This window comes from Dendrobium catenatum, unplaced genomic scaffold (assembly GCF_001605985.2).
Source record: "Dendrobium catenatum unplaced genomic scaffold, ASM160598v2 fragScaff_scaffold_9, whole genome shotgun sequence".
NCBI classification, from domain to species: Eukaryota; Viridiplantae; Streptophyta; class Magnoliopsida; order Asparagales; family Orchidaceae; genus Dendrobium; species Dendrobium catenatum.
Window position 1 is genome coordinate 313141 of NW_021318471.1, and position 15356 is coordinate 328496.

Genomic DNA, 15356 nt, shown 5'->3' on the forward strand with positions numbered 1-15356 from the left:
GATGGAGAATATAAGGAAGCACGGTTGGAGAAATCGTGGAGCAGATGGCTGCCTGCAGGTTTTGATATGTAATATGCCAGTTCTTGTGAATGATTGGGTCGGAGTTGTCGGACGGGTCTGCGGAGTGCTTCGGCGGGGCCAAGAATTGGTCGAAATCATTTGCTTTGAGGAGTTTGAAGATCTGATGGCGCCAAATAGGGTAGTTGTCCGGAGAAAGTTGGGTGGGGACAAGAGTCTTGAGATTGGAAACCACGAATTTGAGGGATGGTGAGATTTGAGAGGTTTCTGCCGGAATACTGGAGGGATGATCAGCAACGGTAGAAGACGATGTGGAAAGCGAAGTGGCCATGAGTAGTTGGGAGGAAAAAGAAGGCCTGATACCATGTAGAAACACACGCCTGAGAGAAGACCGTGTGCATGGGCGGAACCATATAAGGCTTAGGGGGGGCAATTGCCCCCCTCAAAAAAAAAAAAAATTTATTTTTTATAGGAGTAAAAAAAAAATTTATATATAGGAGAGTAAAAAAAAAATTTTGCCCCTCCTAAAAAATTACTTTTGCCCCCCCTAAAAAATTTTTTTGTCCTAACTTCGACCTAAAATATCTATATAATTATGCACATTTAGCTATAATATTATCTTTCATGCTTTTCATGATAGTTTAATTACATTTTTTTTTCTATTTTTCTTGTTTAATTTTTTTAAAAAAAGTTTTCGTAATATATAGATGTATAATTTTATTTTTTTAATATTTAATTATTTTTATACAGTATTTGCCCCCCTCAAAATTGAAGCTGGTTCCGTCCCTGGTCGTGCGAATGTGCTGAAGAGAGGAAAGGAAGAAGACGATCTTGAGGAGATAATATTTTGTATTATTCAAATCATTTTCCTGTACAGAGTCATGTATAAATAGCCTGATAAAGACATTAGTAAGTACACGTGTAATACCTGGATTGGACAAGGGAAAAGCTAACTAAGTGAATATATATTACAATTTTAATAACATGTTTAATTACAAATCAGCTGCTCTAATAGAAATCATAAATAATAATAGAAAGGACAGTGTGCGTTTCCTTGTGTAGAAACGAGGGCCACAAACTATAAAGGCTTGCATGCCTGAGCCAGCTTGCGGCCATGGAAGCGCCACGTAAGTGGAAGGACTTGAAACAGGATAACGGACGAAAGGAAGCGGCTTCTCCTCCTCTTCTTATCGCACAGAAAAACATCTCTGCGAAGGGTTTAGCCGAAGTAAGCAGCTCGGCCTCTTCTTCTGTGCTGGCGGAAAAAGAAAAAGAGATTGGTGGGGGCCGATAGAGAGTAAAAGTGAAGAGTGGGCTGAGGACTTGTGAGGTTGAGAAGCTCCGGAGGGAGAAAAAAAAAGGTTTTTTGAGTATTCGGGCTTGTTGGAGAACTCACTTGTGGGTGCTTTCCTCAGGTTTCTTTTTTTACATTCATCATCTTTGCTTCTCTGCGCACTTTTTGATGTTGGCATTCTATTTCTATTTTGTTTGCAGTTTCATCGTGGAGATGGGAGTTCTCTGCATATGGTTTGATCAATAGAAAGCTGTTAGTTTTGCTTTTCGTGCTTGAAAGGTGGGATCTTGCCGATCAAGGTGAGCCTTTTTTCTTTGCTCGGGCGATTCAAATTCGTGCAGACTTGACCCGGAGTTAAGTTTCCAGTTAATGGGTGTTGAGGCTATTGATTTTCGCTTCTGTTGCATGAAAGGCGTGAGCTTGGGGCTTAATAAGTGTTTATTTCTTGCGATGGGATAGAGGCCGAATGGAAGGTTCCAAAGAGGAGTCGGGCTTGGAGAGATCATCCACCTCGAGACACTTGAAAGCAGGAGGCCATGTTGCCGCCTCCAGACGTGGCTTCGGTTTGATTGCCGGCAGCAGTTCTAAGGAGGAGGAGGTAGCAGGAGATGGTAAAAGAAGTTTTGATACTACCTGGCTGAAGACTACTGGTGGCAGCGGCGGTCGAAGCCAAGGGGAAGTCAGCCTTAGGGAGTGGTTGGACAAGCACGGTCGGTCGGTAGACTTTATGGAGTGCCTACACATTTTCCGGCAGGTTGTAGAGACGGTTAACCGTGCACACCATCAAGGAGTAGTAGTTAATAACATTAGGCCTTCTTGCTTTGTGATGTCAACCTTCAACTCTGTCTCATTCATTGAATCTGCTTCTTGCTCGGGCTCGGACTCCGACTCTTCCTATGGAGAAGAAGAAGGCAGTAGTTGCGGTGCCGCGAAAACCCTTACACCCGGCGAGGGTATCTCTGCTGGTGCTTTCGAGAGTTCTGCACATGCCACTCAATTGTCTTTGGTGGAGGAGATGAAGAGAAAGGGAGAATTAAGTGAGTTGAGTGCAGTTGGGGAGAGGAGATACTTTCCTCTTAAGAAGTTATTAAGTATGGAGTTTAATTGGTATAAAAGCCCTGAAGAAACTCAGGAAAGACAAAGTGTATTCGCCTCAGATGTATACAAATTAGGTGTTCTACTATTTGAGGTTAATATTTTCTGTTGTGTTTTGGCTTCTTGAACTTATGGCTGTTATTTTGCATTTGTTGCTATAAATATGATGTTTGGTTTTTTGTTGTCAGTTGTTTTGCATGTTTGAAACTATGGAAGAGAAGCTTGGTATAATGTCCAACTTGAGACATCGTGTGCTTCCACCACAGATGCTGCTTAAGTGGCCAAATGTGGCATCATTTTGCCTATGGCTGTTGCACCCCGAGCCAAGTAATCGGCCTAAAATGAGGTTGATTTTTGAACTGTATCAGTTCTTGCTACTGTTTTTTATTTGATTTAGCTCAAGCTTTATGTGATGATTTAGAGTATTTTATTACATCTTTGAGAATAACATTGAGTCAAATTTTACATTATTGATTGAGGTCGACCTTATAAGTGCTTCTACTCTCACAAGTTCTAGTAATGCTACTTTATATACTTTCACAATGATTCCATCTTGATATCTTATTGATGCATCTTTTGATCTCTATTATTTGCATGTATGATGAAGCAAACCTGTAAGTTTCAATGGTTATAACATATATTTCTTTTCCTTATGCCTTTAATCAAGAAAAAGTGAAAGGTATTGCAGTTCTTATGGTTTCTTGCCCTTGTATATATGTTTTAGATCTCTCATAAAAAGTGATAGGTGTTGGGGTAATGATTTCTTTCTCTTTTTCATATATTTTAGCTATCGTTTTAGGCCTAAGGCCAGTTTTGTTCCCTAGAGATTGCATCGTAAGCTCACGACCATATGATTATTTATGATATATATATTTGTCACCCTATGCATAAAGTTTGCAAAACCAGTTGGTTTGCCTTTCTCAAAATTTTCCTTCAAGTTTTTATTATGGCTTGTAGTTTAGTGGTAGTTATAACAACTCTCCCTTTTAACTGCCTAGTTTTGACTGCACTAACATTGTCATCTTCTTTATCCTCATCCTTTTATTTAATATATTCCTAGTATTTAGATATGATCTTAGTGTTTTGATGCATGACGTTCTAGGCTAATGCAAGCCTAGGATAAGACACAAATATAACAAAAAGCTTCAATTCACAATTATGAACTTTTAATGTCAGCAAAGATTAGACACTTTTGATGTAAGATCAACAAACTCACTTAGTTTATTCCAAATAATAAATTAACAAAATTTAAAAATTCACAAGAAAAAAAATGATAGTGAATATAAACTATAAACATTCTAGATTCAAGCCCGAAGAAGAAAATAGACACTTACTAACTATGATGCATAGACACGGACATGAAATACATCAATTTTAGAAAATACAGGACAAACAATGCTTGGCTACAATATTATAATTTTTTATATCATAAAAATAGTGTTGATATATCATCAAAAAATTATCTTGATCGGGCACGAATCTCGAGGCAAAATCAAACTAGAAACTTCAAAAATTAAATTCGGGATCACCTGAACTCCGATTTCAGCAAACTTATAGTCAAACTGAACGTCTCGGAAATTCGAACCCAACGACACCAAATTCAACTCAATCTGAGCCCAAATAAGTTCGAATCGAAAACCTAAATCGATGTTGGAAAGTTCAAACCACAATCTGGATTACCAAACGGTTTCCAAACATGACATGCTTATAGTTGAATTGAGCAGCTCGACGAGACGAATCCAATGAGCCCAAGTTCGCCGAATTCTGATATCGTTAAGACCTTCAAATGTCTGACAAACGGTTCACGATTAAGGGATTCAATATCGGCCGTCCATCCGAACCACTCTACCTATGCCCATGATCCTCCTCCTATTTATGGGTCATGTCATTCTCAAAAAACTATAAATAGCCCCTCATTTCTCTTGAGAGGGGGCCTAAGAAAGAAGAGAAAAAGAAGAGAAGAGGAGAATGATAGGAATGAAGAAACTCCTCTTCCACCGCTGGAATTCTGCCCGACTTACACGGGATTTCGGAATTCTATCCGACTTCTGCGGGACGTCGGAATTTTGTCCGACTTCCATAGTGACGCCAGAATTCTGTTCGACTTCTACGAGATGCCGAAATTCTGTCCGACTTCCACAGTGATGTTGGAATTATGCCCGACTTTCCAGTGATGCCGAAACTCTACCCGATCTCCTAGTGACGCTAGAATTCTGTCTAATCTTCAAGTTATCTTGAATTCATCTCGAATACACAACTTTTTTGTAACTGGATTTCAATCCGGAAGTGAATCATTATGTTGAATCGAGCGGCTCGACGAGACGAATCCAACGAGCCCAAGATCGCCGAATTCCGATATCGTTAAGACCTTCAAATGTCTGACAAATGGTTCACGATCAAGGGATTCAATATCGGCCATCCATCCGAACCACTCCACATATGCCCTTGATCCTCCTCCTATTTACGGGTTATGCCATCCTTTAAAAACTATAAATAGCCTCTCATTTCTCTTGAGAGGGGACCTAAGAAAGAAGAGAAAAAGAAGAGAATAGGAGAAGGATAGGACTGAAGAAACTCCTCTTTGACCACCGCCGGAATTTTGCTTGACTTCCACTGGACATCGGAATTCTGTCTGACTTCCGCGGGACGCCGGAATTCTGTCCGACTTCCACAGTGATGCTGAAATTCCGTCCGACTTTCCAATGACCTCGGAACTCTGTCCGATCTCCAAGTGACACCGAAATTCTATCTAATATTCAACTGGTTTTGAATTCATCTCGAATACACAACTTGTTTGTAATTGGATTTCAATCTGAAAGTGAATCATTGTAATCTAATCGCATAAATTTTAAGGACGAGATAGCCTCTTGTATCTCAAATAAATACTAGTGGAATTCTTTAAACTGGGCGTGACCCCATAGTTTTTTTCCTTTTTAGGGTTTTCCACGTACAAATCCTAGTGTTCTTTCATCTTCTGTTTGTGTACTGAATATTCGTACAACGTTGAGATGAAAACTTTTTAATCTCTATCGCCGCGTATATTCTAATCTGCAACAAGTGTATAGAAATTGATCAAGCAGAATATTAAGAATAATTGAGAAATTTAATTTAAATAGGATTTGTGCTTAAAATGATTAATATTAGGATGTCGAGAGTTGAGCGTTTATGTTGTGTTACAAGCGTCGAGAGGGGAGACGATGATGTTATCAAGAGTCAGACATCGAGCGTCGATGTCGAGATAGCGTTGGTAGTCTATGTTGAGATATTTTGGTCAAAGATGAGATGTCAAGAAGACGCAAAGGCATGATTGTGGTGGTAGAAATTGCTAGCGTCAAACTTTGATTTGTAGATGATTAGTGTAGGGAGCATCTTCATTTGAATGTGTGATGGTACTGTAAGAGAGCTAGCAGATTTTAGACATATTCTAGATATCATGAAGAATATGTTGTCTCTTGGGGCCTTAGAGAGTCCAAGGGCCACAAGATAGTTATTGAGGTAGAAGTTCTTAAAATATTCCATGAAGTGCTGGTTTTTCTGAAAGGAGCTTGTCATCATAACCTTAACTTTCTTCAGGGTAGAACAGTGATTGAAACGGCTGTTGTTGCTGATGATTCTTCTAATGCCACTATATTGTGGCATATAAGGCTTGCTCATGCTGGAGAGGCTTCACTTATGACTTTGGTGAAGAAAGGATTGATCAAAGGAGCAAGCACCTGCAAGCTCTATTTCTATAAACATTGTGTGTTTAGCAAGAAAATACAGGTATCCTTTGGTACTACTATCAATAATACAAAGGGTATTCTTGAGCATGTTCATGCAGATATTTGGGGCCCGACGAAGCAACATCATTCAGCGAGCGGAAATATTTTGTCTTTTTTATTAATGATTACTCCAGATATGTTTGGGTGTACAACATAAAGCACAAGAGCGAGATATTGAGGATTTTTAAAACTTAGAAGAAGTGAATTGAGACTCAGACTGCTAAAAGGATCCAGTAGATCACATCAGGCAACAAAGGTGAATATACATTAGATGCATTATTGCAAAAGTGTCAGATATCTGAGATAGGGCACCACTTCACTATTAGAGAGACACCACAGCATAACGGGGTGGCAGAGAGGATGAGACAAACTTTGGTAGAGAAAATTCGGTGTATGTCATCAAATGCTGAGTTGGATAGAGTCGATTAGGTTGAGATTATAGAATATGCCTGTCACTTGGTAAACCGTTTTCCTTCTGCTGCTATTGGAAAGAAGATCTCAAAGGAGATGTAGTCGATGCATCCTACTATAGATTATGAGCACTTAAGAGTGTTTAGGTGTTCAGCTTATTATCATATTCAGAATGATAAATTGAAATCACGAGCAAAGAAGCTAATATTTATTAGCTTCAAGCATGGAGTTAAGGGCTTCAAACTCTATGATCAGGAAGAGAAGAATATTATCATTAACAGATTAATAGGGATGTTACATTCAACGAGGTGAGCTTTTTAAAGCCTCGGGACTCAAAGTAGGTGGAGAGTTCTATCAGGGCTACAAATTTACTACAAAAGTTGGAATTTGATGCAACTCCATTTGCTCCACAAAGATAGATCATGTCTACCTAGGTCCCTAATTCAGTTCCAGATCATGAGGTACATCGTGAGAGTGATCAAAGAGGGGTAGAAGATGATGTTGAGGATGGGGTTCCTGCCCAAGAATTGATTGCTAAGAATAGGACTAGGCATCAGAATGTCCCAAAATTAGCTTTGTTAAGGGTCCACATTGCTTTTGCATTTTCAGCTATGAGGATGAAAGTCCTAGTCATTATATGGTAGCAGTGGACAGTCAAGATGGTGATTCTTGGAAAAAGGTTGTTGATGAAGAGATAAAGTCTCTTCAGAAGAATGTTGCTTGAAGGTTGGCGAAGCTTTCTATGGCAAGGAAAACCATTGGGTGCAAATGGGTGTACGTGAATAAGGAAGTATATTATGGAGCTGATGCATTGTACAAGACTAGGTTGATGGCAAAAGGCTTTGCGCAATGGGAATGGATTGATTATGATGAGATGTTCTCCACAGTGGTCAAGCATCCCTTAGTCTCGGTTCTCTTAGCACTTGTAATACACTATGATCTGATTTCAGAGCAGCTCGATGTGAAAATTATTTCTTACACAGGGAATTGCAAGAAGATATATATATATATATATATATGTTACAACTGTTTAGATATGGAGCCTCAAAAGACTTAATTTGCATATTTAATAATTCTTTATATTAGTTGAAGCAGTTACTACGACAGTGGTGTAAAAAGTTTGATTAGTTCATGATGGGAGAGGAGTGCACAAGGAGCCACTACAATCATTTTACATATTTTAAGAAATTGGTCAATTATGAGTGCATGTACTTTCTTCTATTTGTTGATGATATGTTGATTGCATCTTCCAACCAACCTGAGATCAACAGGATGAAGAAGCAACTGTCCAAACATTTTGAGGTGAAGGAGTTGGGTGAAGCTCGCAAAATTCTTGGCATGGAGATTCTTAGGGATAAGGAAATAGGAAATGTTTTTTCTTTCACAAGGAGCTTATGTTCGCAAGGTGCTGAAAAGGTTTGGGGTTGATGACTCAAGCAAGGCTATGAGTCTATCTATTGCATCTCATTTCCAGTTGAGTTTAAATCAGTGTCCTAAGAATGATCATGAGAGGAAAGATATGCAGTCGGTTCCTTATGCTAGTGCAGTTGACAGTCTGTTGTATATCATGGTTTATACTAGACTAGACATCGCATAAGCATATGGTGTTTTGAGCAGGATTATGCATGATCCGGGAAGAAGTCATTGGCAAACTGTGAAGAGTATCCTGAGGTATCTAAAGGGTACAGTTGATGTAGGCTTGGTGTTTAAGATGCAATCATTTGTTGTTGCTTTGTGTGTAAGCAATAGTGACTCAGATTACACTGGTGATATTAATAGGCATAGGTCTAGGACGGGTTATTTATTCACACTAGAAGGAGGATCAGTCAGTTGGAGATTAGTTCTTCAATCTACTATTGCTTTGTTTATTATTGAGGCTGAGTACATGACAATCACGGAGGTGATGAAGAAAGCAATATGGATGCACAGCCTACTGGATGATTTGGGAGTTGATCAAAAGTCTCTAACGGTATTATGTGACAGATAGAGTGAAATATTCTTGGCCACAAATCCAGTTTATCATGCTCATACCAAGCACATTGTAAGGTGCCATTTTGTTCAGGGATTGATTGCTGAAGGCAATGTTTAGTTGAAGAAAATAGATATTAAGTAGAATCCAGCAGACATGCTCACAACGGTGTTGCCAGTTCAGAAGTCCTTCTCTGTAGGAGTTTGGTGAACATTCGAGCTCATGACTGATTGTCCTCTTTTTTTAAGAACTCTGTTTGGCTTGATCCCTTGGGAGGGAGGATACGTAGGCAACCGTCTTGGTGTAATCGTTTTGATGTTGGAGTTTGTTTGTCATCTTTCACTTTCTGAAGTAAAAGATGAAATGGAGATTGTTATGTAAATCCTTCCAAATTTGAATCAGCATTGATTTGGAAAACATTGATAGGAAATACTTGAGTTTGCAAGTAACCCTAATGGGAATACTTGAGTTCGCAAGCAAACCTAACAATAATCGGTAAATTAGTGAGAAAAATAGAAGAATTTGGGCCGCCTCCTATAAACCTAAACTGACCCCACATGGGCCGGTTTGGTCACCTTGAACCGTAACAAACATTTATTTGCTAATTATTGCATTATTTTGGGAAATTTAATTAGCACTGATTGGGAGATCTAATTAGCATGATTATATTTTCATTAATTAATGTTTTCTTTTTATTTTCATTTCAAATCTATAAATAGGACTTGAGGGTTGTTGTATGATAGTAGGAGAGAGCCAATTGTAATCATACTTTCTCAAATATAGTAAAATCATTCCCTCCCTGTGAACGTAGGCATCTTCGCCAAACCATGTAAATCGCTTGTTTATTGGATTGTGATTTTCTGGTTGTTTCTGCTTTTTTAAAAAACAAAATATTTACTTGTTTTTGAGATATAATTTACCATTCTCTATACCTCCTATTTTGGTCGTAGCTCTAAATGTTTTCAGTACTTTCTTCATTTCAGTTGAGTTATCATCAAGTCAAACTGTAATTGTAAAGTTCAATAATTTCAGACCTCAAAGTTAGTGACTTATATTTGTTAAAATTAGCGTCTTGAACTGCATCTTTAATAGCCTTTTATTATTGGATTGGCTAACTTGGGATTGTAGAACTTGATGGCTATGGAATCTCAAGTAGTGGAGGGGGTAGTTTGAAGAAATGGATAAATTTAAAAACTTCCATAATTTCTATATATTGAAACTTTAAAGTAGCATCTCTTTCTGTTTCATATTGTAAGCTGCTTTCTTTCCTAATACATGAGGAACCAATTGTTTCCCCATGTCTACAAGATGTGAACTTTTTGTTATGCTAGAAATTCACCTCATTTTATACATGAATAAGTTCAAAATTTTCTTTTTTTAAATTATACTTTTTTATTTTTATGATTGGGACTTATTTTATAATGCATTGCAGTGAGGTTTTACAAAGTGAGTTCCTGAATGAAAAAAGGGATAGTTTGGAAGAGCGTGAAGTGGCCATCAAGTTGAAGGAGGAGATTGAAGAGCAGGAGTTACTCCTTGAATTTCTTTTGAACCTGCAAAGAACAAAGCAAGAAGCTGCTAATATGTTTCATCACAATGTTTCCTTTCTTTCTGGTGATATAGAAGTAGTTCGAACTCAGAGGTCAATGCTTATGAAGGAAAGTGGCTTTCTTGGAGTGGAGAAAGGCGATCACTCTTCCATTGATAAAATAAAGAGTCCATTACCCTCTTATGAAATAGATGATGATTCCGATTCCTCGGGATCGAGGAAGCGAAGTAAACCAGAATGTAAGGATTGTGTAGAGGCCAACCATGAGAGTCAAGGCAATGTGTTTTCAAAGAGTTCTCGAATCATGGATAACTTCAGAAAGTTGGAGGCAGCTTATTTTTCATCTAGATGTAAGCACGTAAAGCCGGCATGCAAACTTGCAAGCAAAAAGTTACTAGTCACTAATACTAGCAGAGGATCAACTGACAAAACTCAGGGGAGTTCTGTTGATGACTTGGTTTCCAAGGAATCCCAAAGTGGAAGTAGAATGGGTGAATGGATTAATCCCTTCCTCGACGGCTTGCGTAAATACTTAACCTTCAGTAAATTTAGAGTTTGTGCTGAACTTAAACAAGGAGACCTGCTAAACTCATCTAATTTAATTTGCTCCCTTGCTTTCGATCGAGACAAGAATTTTTTCGCTACTGCTGGCGTAAATAAGAAGATCAAAGTTTTCGAATACGATGCAATTATAAATGATGACAGGGATATTCATTATCCTTTGGTTGAGATGGCATGCAGGTCAAAACTCAGCAATGTTTGCTGGAACAGTTATATCAAGAGTCAGATAGCTTCTAGTGACTTTGAAGGGGTGGTGCAGGTGAGCGGTTATGTTGCTTTCTATGTTGCACCGATACGGATACAGCGACACAGATATGACACGATACGGATACGGGACACGTCAATTCTTAAAAATACAGGATACGATTATGGCTTGGACACGACATTATAATTTATAAATCATATATAAAAATTAAGAAAACAATCAAAGCATAATATTTGAAATTACTAAGAAAATGAAAGCAACATCATTTGTAGCCTTGCAGCTTATAATATCAAAATAAAAGAACTTCTATATCATCTTCAATAAATATCATAGCTTCTAATTCAGGCTCATCAAGTGAAAGATTAGCAATTTCTAATATTCCTATATCATTAAGAGACTCAAATCCATATCGGAAATGAGAGAACCTTGCTCGCATACGTGGAAGTAAATACGACGCGTCTTTTTTCTGGATTTTTTTTTTTTGTTTTCTCAACAGCCCGTGTCCTTTTGAAAATAAATAGTATTTTATTTGGATACAACAAAGCCGTATCCAACACGTATCGGTGCCGTAACGGGGGCGTATCCGTGTATCAGTTACAACACGCCTTCATAAATAAGTGTATCGGTGCAACATAGGTTGCTTTGCTCTCTTGCTTTTTTCTGCTACAATTACTGTATAATACTAGTTTTGGACCTTCATAGATATGGGATGTCCCTAGAAGCCAAGTCCTTGTTGAAATGAGGGAGCATGAGAAACGTGTGTGGTCTGTTGACTACTCGTTAACAGATCCCACAATGTTGGCTACTGGAAGCGATGATGGAACTGTGAAGCTCTGGAATATTAATCAGGCAATTTTACTCTTCTACTTTGTGTATGTCAGCTTTAAACTGTATTTATCACACCATTAATATGGCCTGGCCACTTAATCCTTTAATGTGAGTATTTTTGTTGTGATTCACTATACAGGGAGGAAGCACTGGCACTATTAGAACAAAGGCAAATGTATGTTCGGTTCAATTTTCACCTGAATCTGGCAGAATAATTGCTGTTGGTTCAGCAGATCATAATGTGTACTGCTATGATCTGCGTAATATAAGGATACCTCTTTGCAAGTTTGTTGGCCATAGTAAGACTGTGAGCTATGTGAAGTTCTTGGATTCATCAAATCTCATATCTTCTTCGACGGATAACACGATAAAGCTCTGGGAGTTGTCGATGGGCGCATCGAGGGTGCTTGACAATCCTAATCTGACATTCTCTGGGCATACAAATGTGAAGGTATGTTAACTTCCTTGTTAGTTATTAGATGATATAGATAGTAAAGCGTCCTAGTACATATAAAGCTATTGTAATTGGCTTATCAAACTACTTTAAAGTGAAGTGTGCCTCATAACCAGGCTTCTGGATAAACTGAGATTTTTAACTTGGATTCTGATAGGAAACACTTGTAGATCTCAAGTATTTCCTATCAATCTTATGAAAATAATGAGAATTCTCCACAAAACTCCGCACAAAATCACAAAAACAGTAGATAATTTGTATTATTTGATGAAAGGGAAACGGAAACTAGCAAGATACAATTGATCCTCTATTCGAGAGGAGGATCGATCTCTCCCAAAATTCTAGACGCCGCTAGAGCCCAAAGAAAAACCTAAATCTAGGAGATCTCAAATTTCAACCAAATTCAAGATGTCCTAATCCTAAGAAAACAAACTATTTAATGCATACAAATCAAAAGAAAATCCCTAAACATATTCAAATTTCCCTCTCAAATCCCTCAAAATTCCTTCCAAAACTGCTCTTTGGAACCCGTCGGCCCGTGCGGCTTGTACAGGATGCGGAACTCCTCTGCCCTTTCGTGCACTAGTCGGTCCCGTCGGACCGGTTGGACCGATCTAACAGATTCCACAACCAATTTCTTATTAGAAACACAGTCTACTTCTGGAGTTGGATGGAGCTCAGTACCAAACAACAAGGTAGCTAATTGCTGAAGATATATGCCAGGGTTGATTGATGATATGCTTACATACTTCTGATTTTTGAGACAGTTTTCCCTATATTGCAAGAAAAATAGCTTTTGCCTTGCAAAAATTTGATTATAGTTTTGTGAATAGAAGAAATTTTTTTTAAGATAAAAAGAAATGGGTGAAGTCTCATTGAAATTTGATTCAATTATTCTGATACATTTTTTCCCACAATATATATGATAGCATTTGTGACGTTGATGTGCAAATATGAAGAACACAAAAAACAATAACAAATAAAGAGATCAAACAGCACAAAAGATACAAAGTTTCCCTTGTAACCCGAAGTTCTCCCTATGCACAACCCCATTCAGTGTTTGTATAGCACACACCACCCAATGCTCTCACAACTTACTCTGATGCACTCAAAGCCCATACTTAGCTCTTCATTTAAGTATATTATTTATAGGAGTTTAATCAAACTTGTTTCAAATAATATAATTTGCAACAAACTCATGAATTAATTTAAATTAATTTATCCTTTAGATTACCTAATTTGAATTTTGTTTTCATCTTAATATTGACACAACATATTAAAAGATTTATGTTATAATTGTTCGACTAGTTTTACGCCAGTTGTCGACTATCTAACACAACATTTTACTTTTCTCATTCAGGACTTAAAAACTGACAATGACAGTGTTTTTAGACATGAAATGCTGTTTCCTTCATTGTGGTCATTATGATAACTCTTGTGCCAGTCTCTTTAAACTTCTCTTCTAATAAGTTTTAACTTTTTTCAGAATTTTGTCGGTCTCTCCATTTCTGATGGCTATATTGCTACAGGTTCTGAAACAAATGAGGTAAGGAGATATACTTTATATTAATGCTTTAAGATATTGAAGATATTTCTTTGTGGAGTCTGTATATGTAAACTTGTTTACTTAAAATTATATTAATATGCTTAGCGGCATAAAAACCGAACCAAATTGTCTCTTTTGTTGTTTGATATTTCATAGATTGGACATTTTCTAGCAATTTGTTTTGCAATATTCTCACATCAGTAGGTATGGAACCATTCAAGAAAATATCTGTTAATTGTTTATCAGTTAGGAACTTTTTTCTGATATATATATATATATACACGATTTTTTCTGTAAGGGTATGAAAGTGTATTTACATCTTTATTAAAAAAAAAAAATTCATTTTCTGCTAGACAACCCATCAGTCATTTCAGAAGAGATTTCCTCAACTTCCACTTTCTGAAGTGAAATTTAGGGGTGTCAATTCGGGTCAAACCCGACTTGACCCGACCTTAAACGGGTCGACACTAACCCGACCTGGTTTTGCAAATGGGTCAGGATTGCAACTCGAACTCGACCCGTGCGGGTTACTGGGTTGACCCGACCCAACCCGCGAGGGAGGGACGGCGGCATTCAGCTCTCAGGCGGGACGGCGGAAAGCCGGCAGCTCACGGGCATCTTTGGATCTATAGCAATGTGGGATGACTGCAGGCCGGCATAGCAAGCAGGATGGCGCGGGCGGGCAATGGCCGGCAGACTGACAGCGGCAACTCGGGACGTGACGATTGATGTGACGTCCGGGTCAATTCGGGTCGACCCGCGGGCTTCAGGTCGTGTCAATTTTTGTCACCCCTAGTGAAATCTGTCACTTCACACGCTCAGGACAAACGAATAGGCCCATCCTTACCTACAAACACAACTTATTATATGACAGCTGACATGTTTGTGAAGTTATGGAAATTATTTGAAAGTATCTATGTCCATTTTCCTTCAAACAAAACATATTATATCCTCGATTCTAATTGATTATATTTTGCACTCTTATTCCACCACAAATCCATGTTCTCATGTTTCTTCATCTGCTTCCTGGTCAGGTTTTTGTATATCAAAAAGCTTTCCCCATGCCTGTTATGTCTTACAATTTTGGCTGCATTGATCCAATTTCTGGCCTTGAAGACTGCAATGCGAACCAGTTCATCTCCTGCGTGTGCTGGCGAGACCAATCTTCGACTCTGGTTGCGGCGAATTCGAGTGGCAACATCAAAATTTTGGAAATGGTGTGATTCTCTCTCTCTCTCTCTTTCTAACATGAAATCATTTCATTTCTCTGGTTAGAAATTTATATTCTGGAAGGTTTGAATGATATTTCTTGTTTCCTCAGATGTAGTAGATCAGGTTGATGGCCTGATATGTACATTATTAGCTTCATAGAAAATGAATGGCAAAAGCATGTTGTTTATAGGCAATTTGAGTACATTTCTGTTTTGCTTCCATTTGTTCTTTTGTGATAAGATCTCACATTGAATTTACTTTGCAGGCTTCTAAGGTTTATGTTGTGTTTGTGTGATTAGAAGGGTATTTAAGATCATAATTAATGAATAGGTTGTTGGAGTAGTTGGCTCTGTAACTTGGGGTAATTTGATTCATTTATGAGATTTTTGTTGAATTATTGTACGGTTTAGATGTAATTGATTTTTTATTTCAGTTGAATTTGATTTGTCTTGA

At 38.0% G+C, this 15356-nt stretch overlaps 1 protein-coding gene across 8 annotated transcripts; it reads left to right on the forward strand.

The window, feature by feature from the left end:
• Positions 1 to 1204: 1204 nt before the first annotated feature.
• LOC110105992 (protein SPA1-RELATED 4-like) lies at positions 1205 to 15300 on the forward strand. 8 transcript variants are annotated; one of them, XR_003701981.1, is made up of 9 exons: positions 1205 to 1416; positions 1513 to 2501; positions 2596 to 2753; positions 9981 to 10992; positions 11566 to 11712; positions 11831 to 12142; positions 13632 to 13691; positions 14190 to 14461; positions 14726 to 14865. XR_003701981.1 is itself a non-coding variant. In XM_028698315.1 (9 exons), the coding sequence occupies exons 3-9, from the start codon at positions 1779 to 1781 to the stop codon at positions 14912 to 14914; spliced, it is 2601 nt and encodes an 866-aa protein (XP_028554148.1). In that variant the 5' UTR covers positions 1206 to 1433; positions 1513 to 1611; positions 1725 to 1778; the 3' UTR covers positions 14915 to 15300. The 8 variants fall into 8 exon arrangements, 7 of the variants coding, with proteins under 7 accessions (XP_028554276.1, XP_028554148.1, XP_020691353.1 ...); XM_028698315.1 differs by lacking the exon at positions 14190 to 14461 and having other exon boundaries at positions 1206 to 1433; positions 1513 to 1611; positions 1725 to 2501; positions 14726 to 15300; XM_020835694.2 differs by lacking the exon at positions 14190 to 14461 and having other exon boundaries at positions 1206 to 1433; positions 1513 to 1611; positions 1772 to 2501; positions 14726 to 15300.
• Positions 15301 to 15356: the final 56 nt, after the last annotated feature.

Excerpts from the sequence above, each read along its gene's own strand:
- LOC110105992 (XM_028698315.1), top strand. The coding sequence starts at position 1,779 with ATGGAAGGTTCCAAAGAGGAGTCGGGCTTGGAGAGATCATCCACCTCG. Across the intron at positions 11,713-11,830 it reads AGCTCTGGAATATTAATCAG|GGAGGAAGCACTGGCACTAT; the intron begins GCAATTTTACTC and ends TTCACTATACAG. Across the intron at positions 12,143-13,631 it reads CTGGGCATACAAATGTGAAG|AATTTTGTCGGTCTCTCCAT; the intron begins GTATGTTAACTT and ends AACTTTTTTCAG.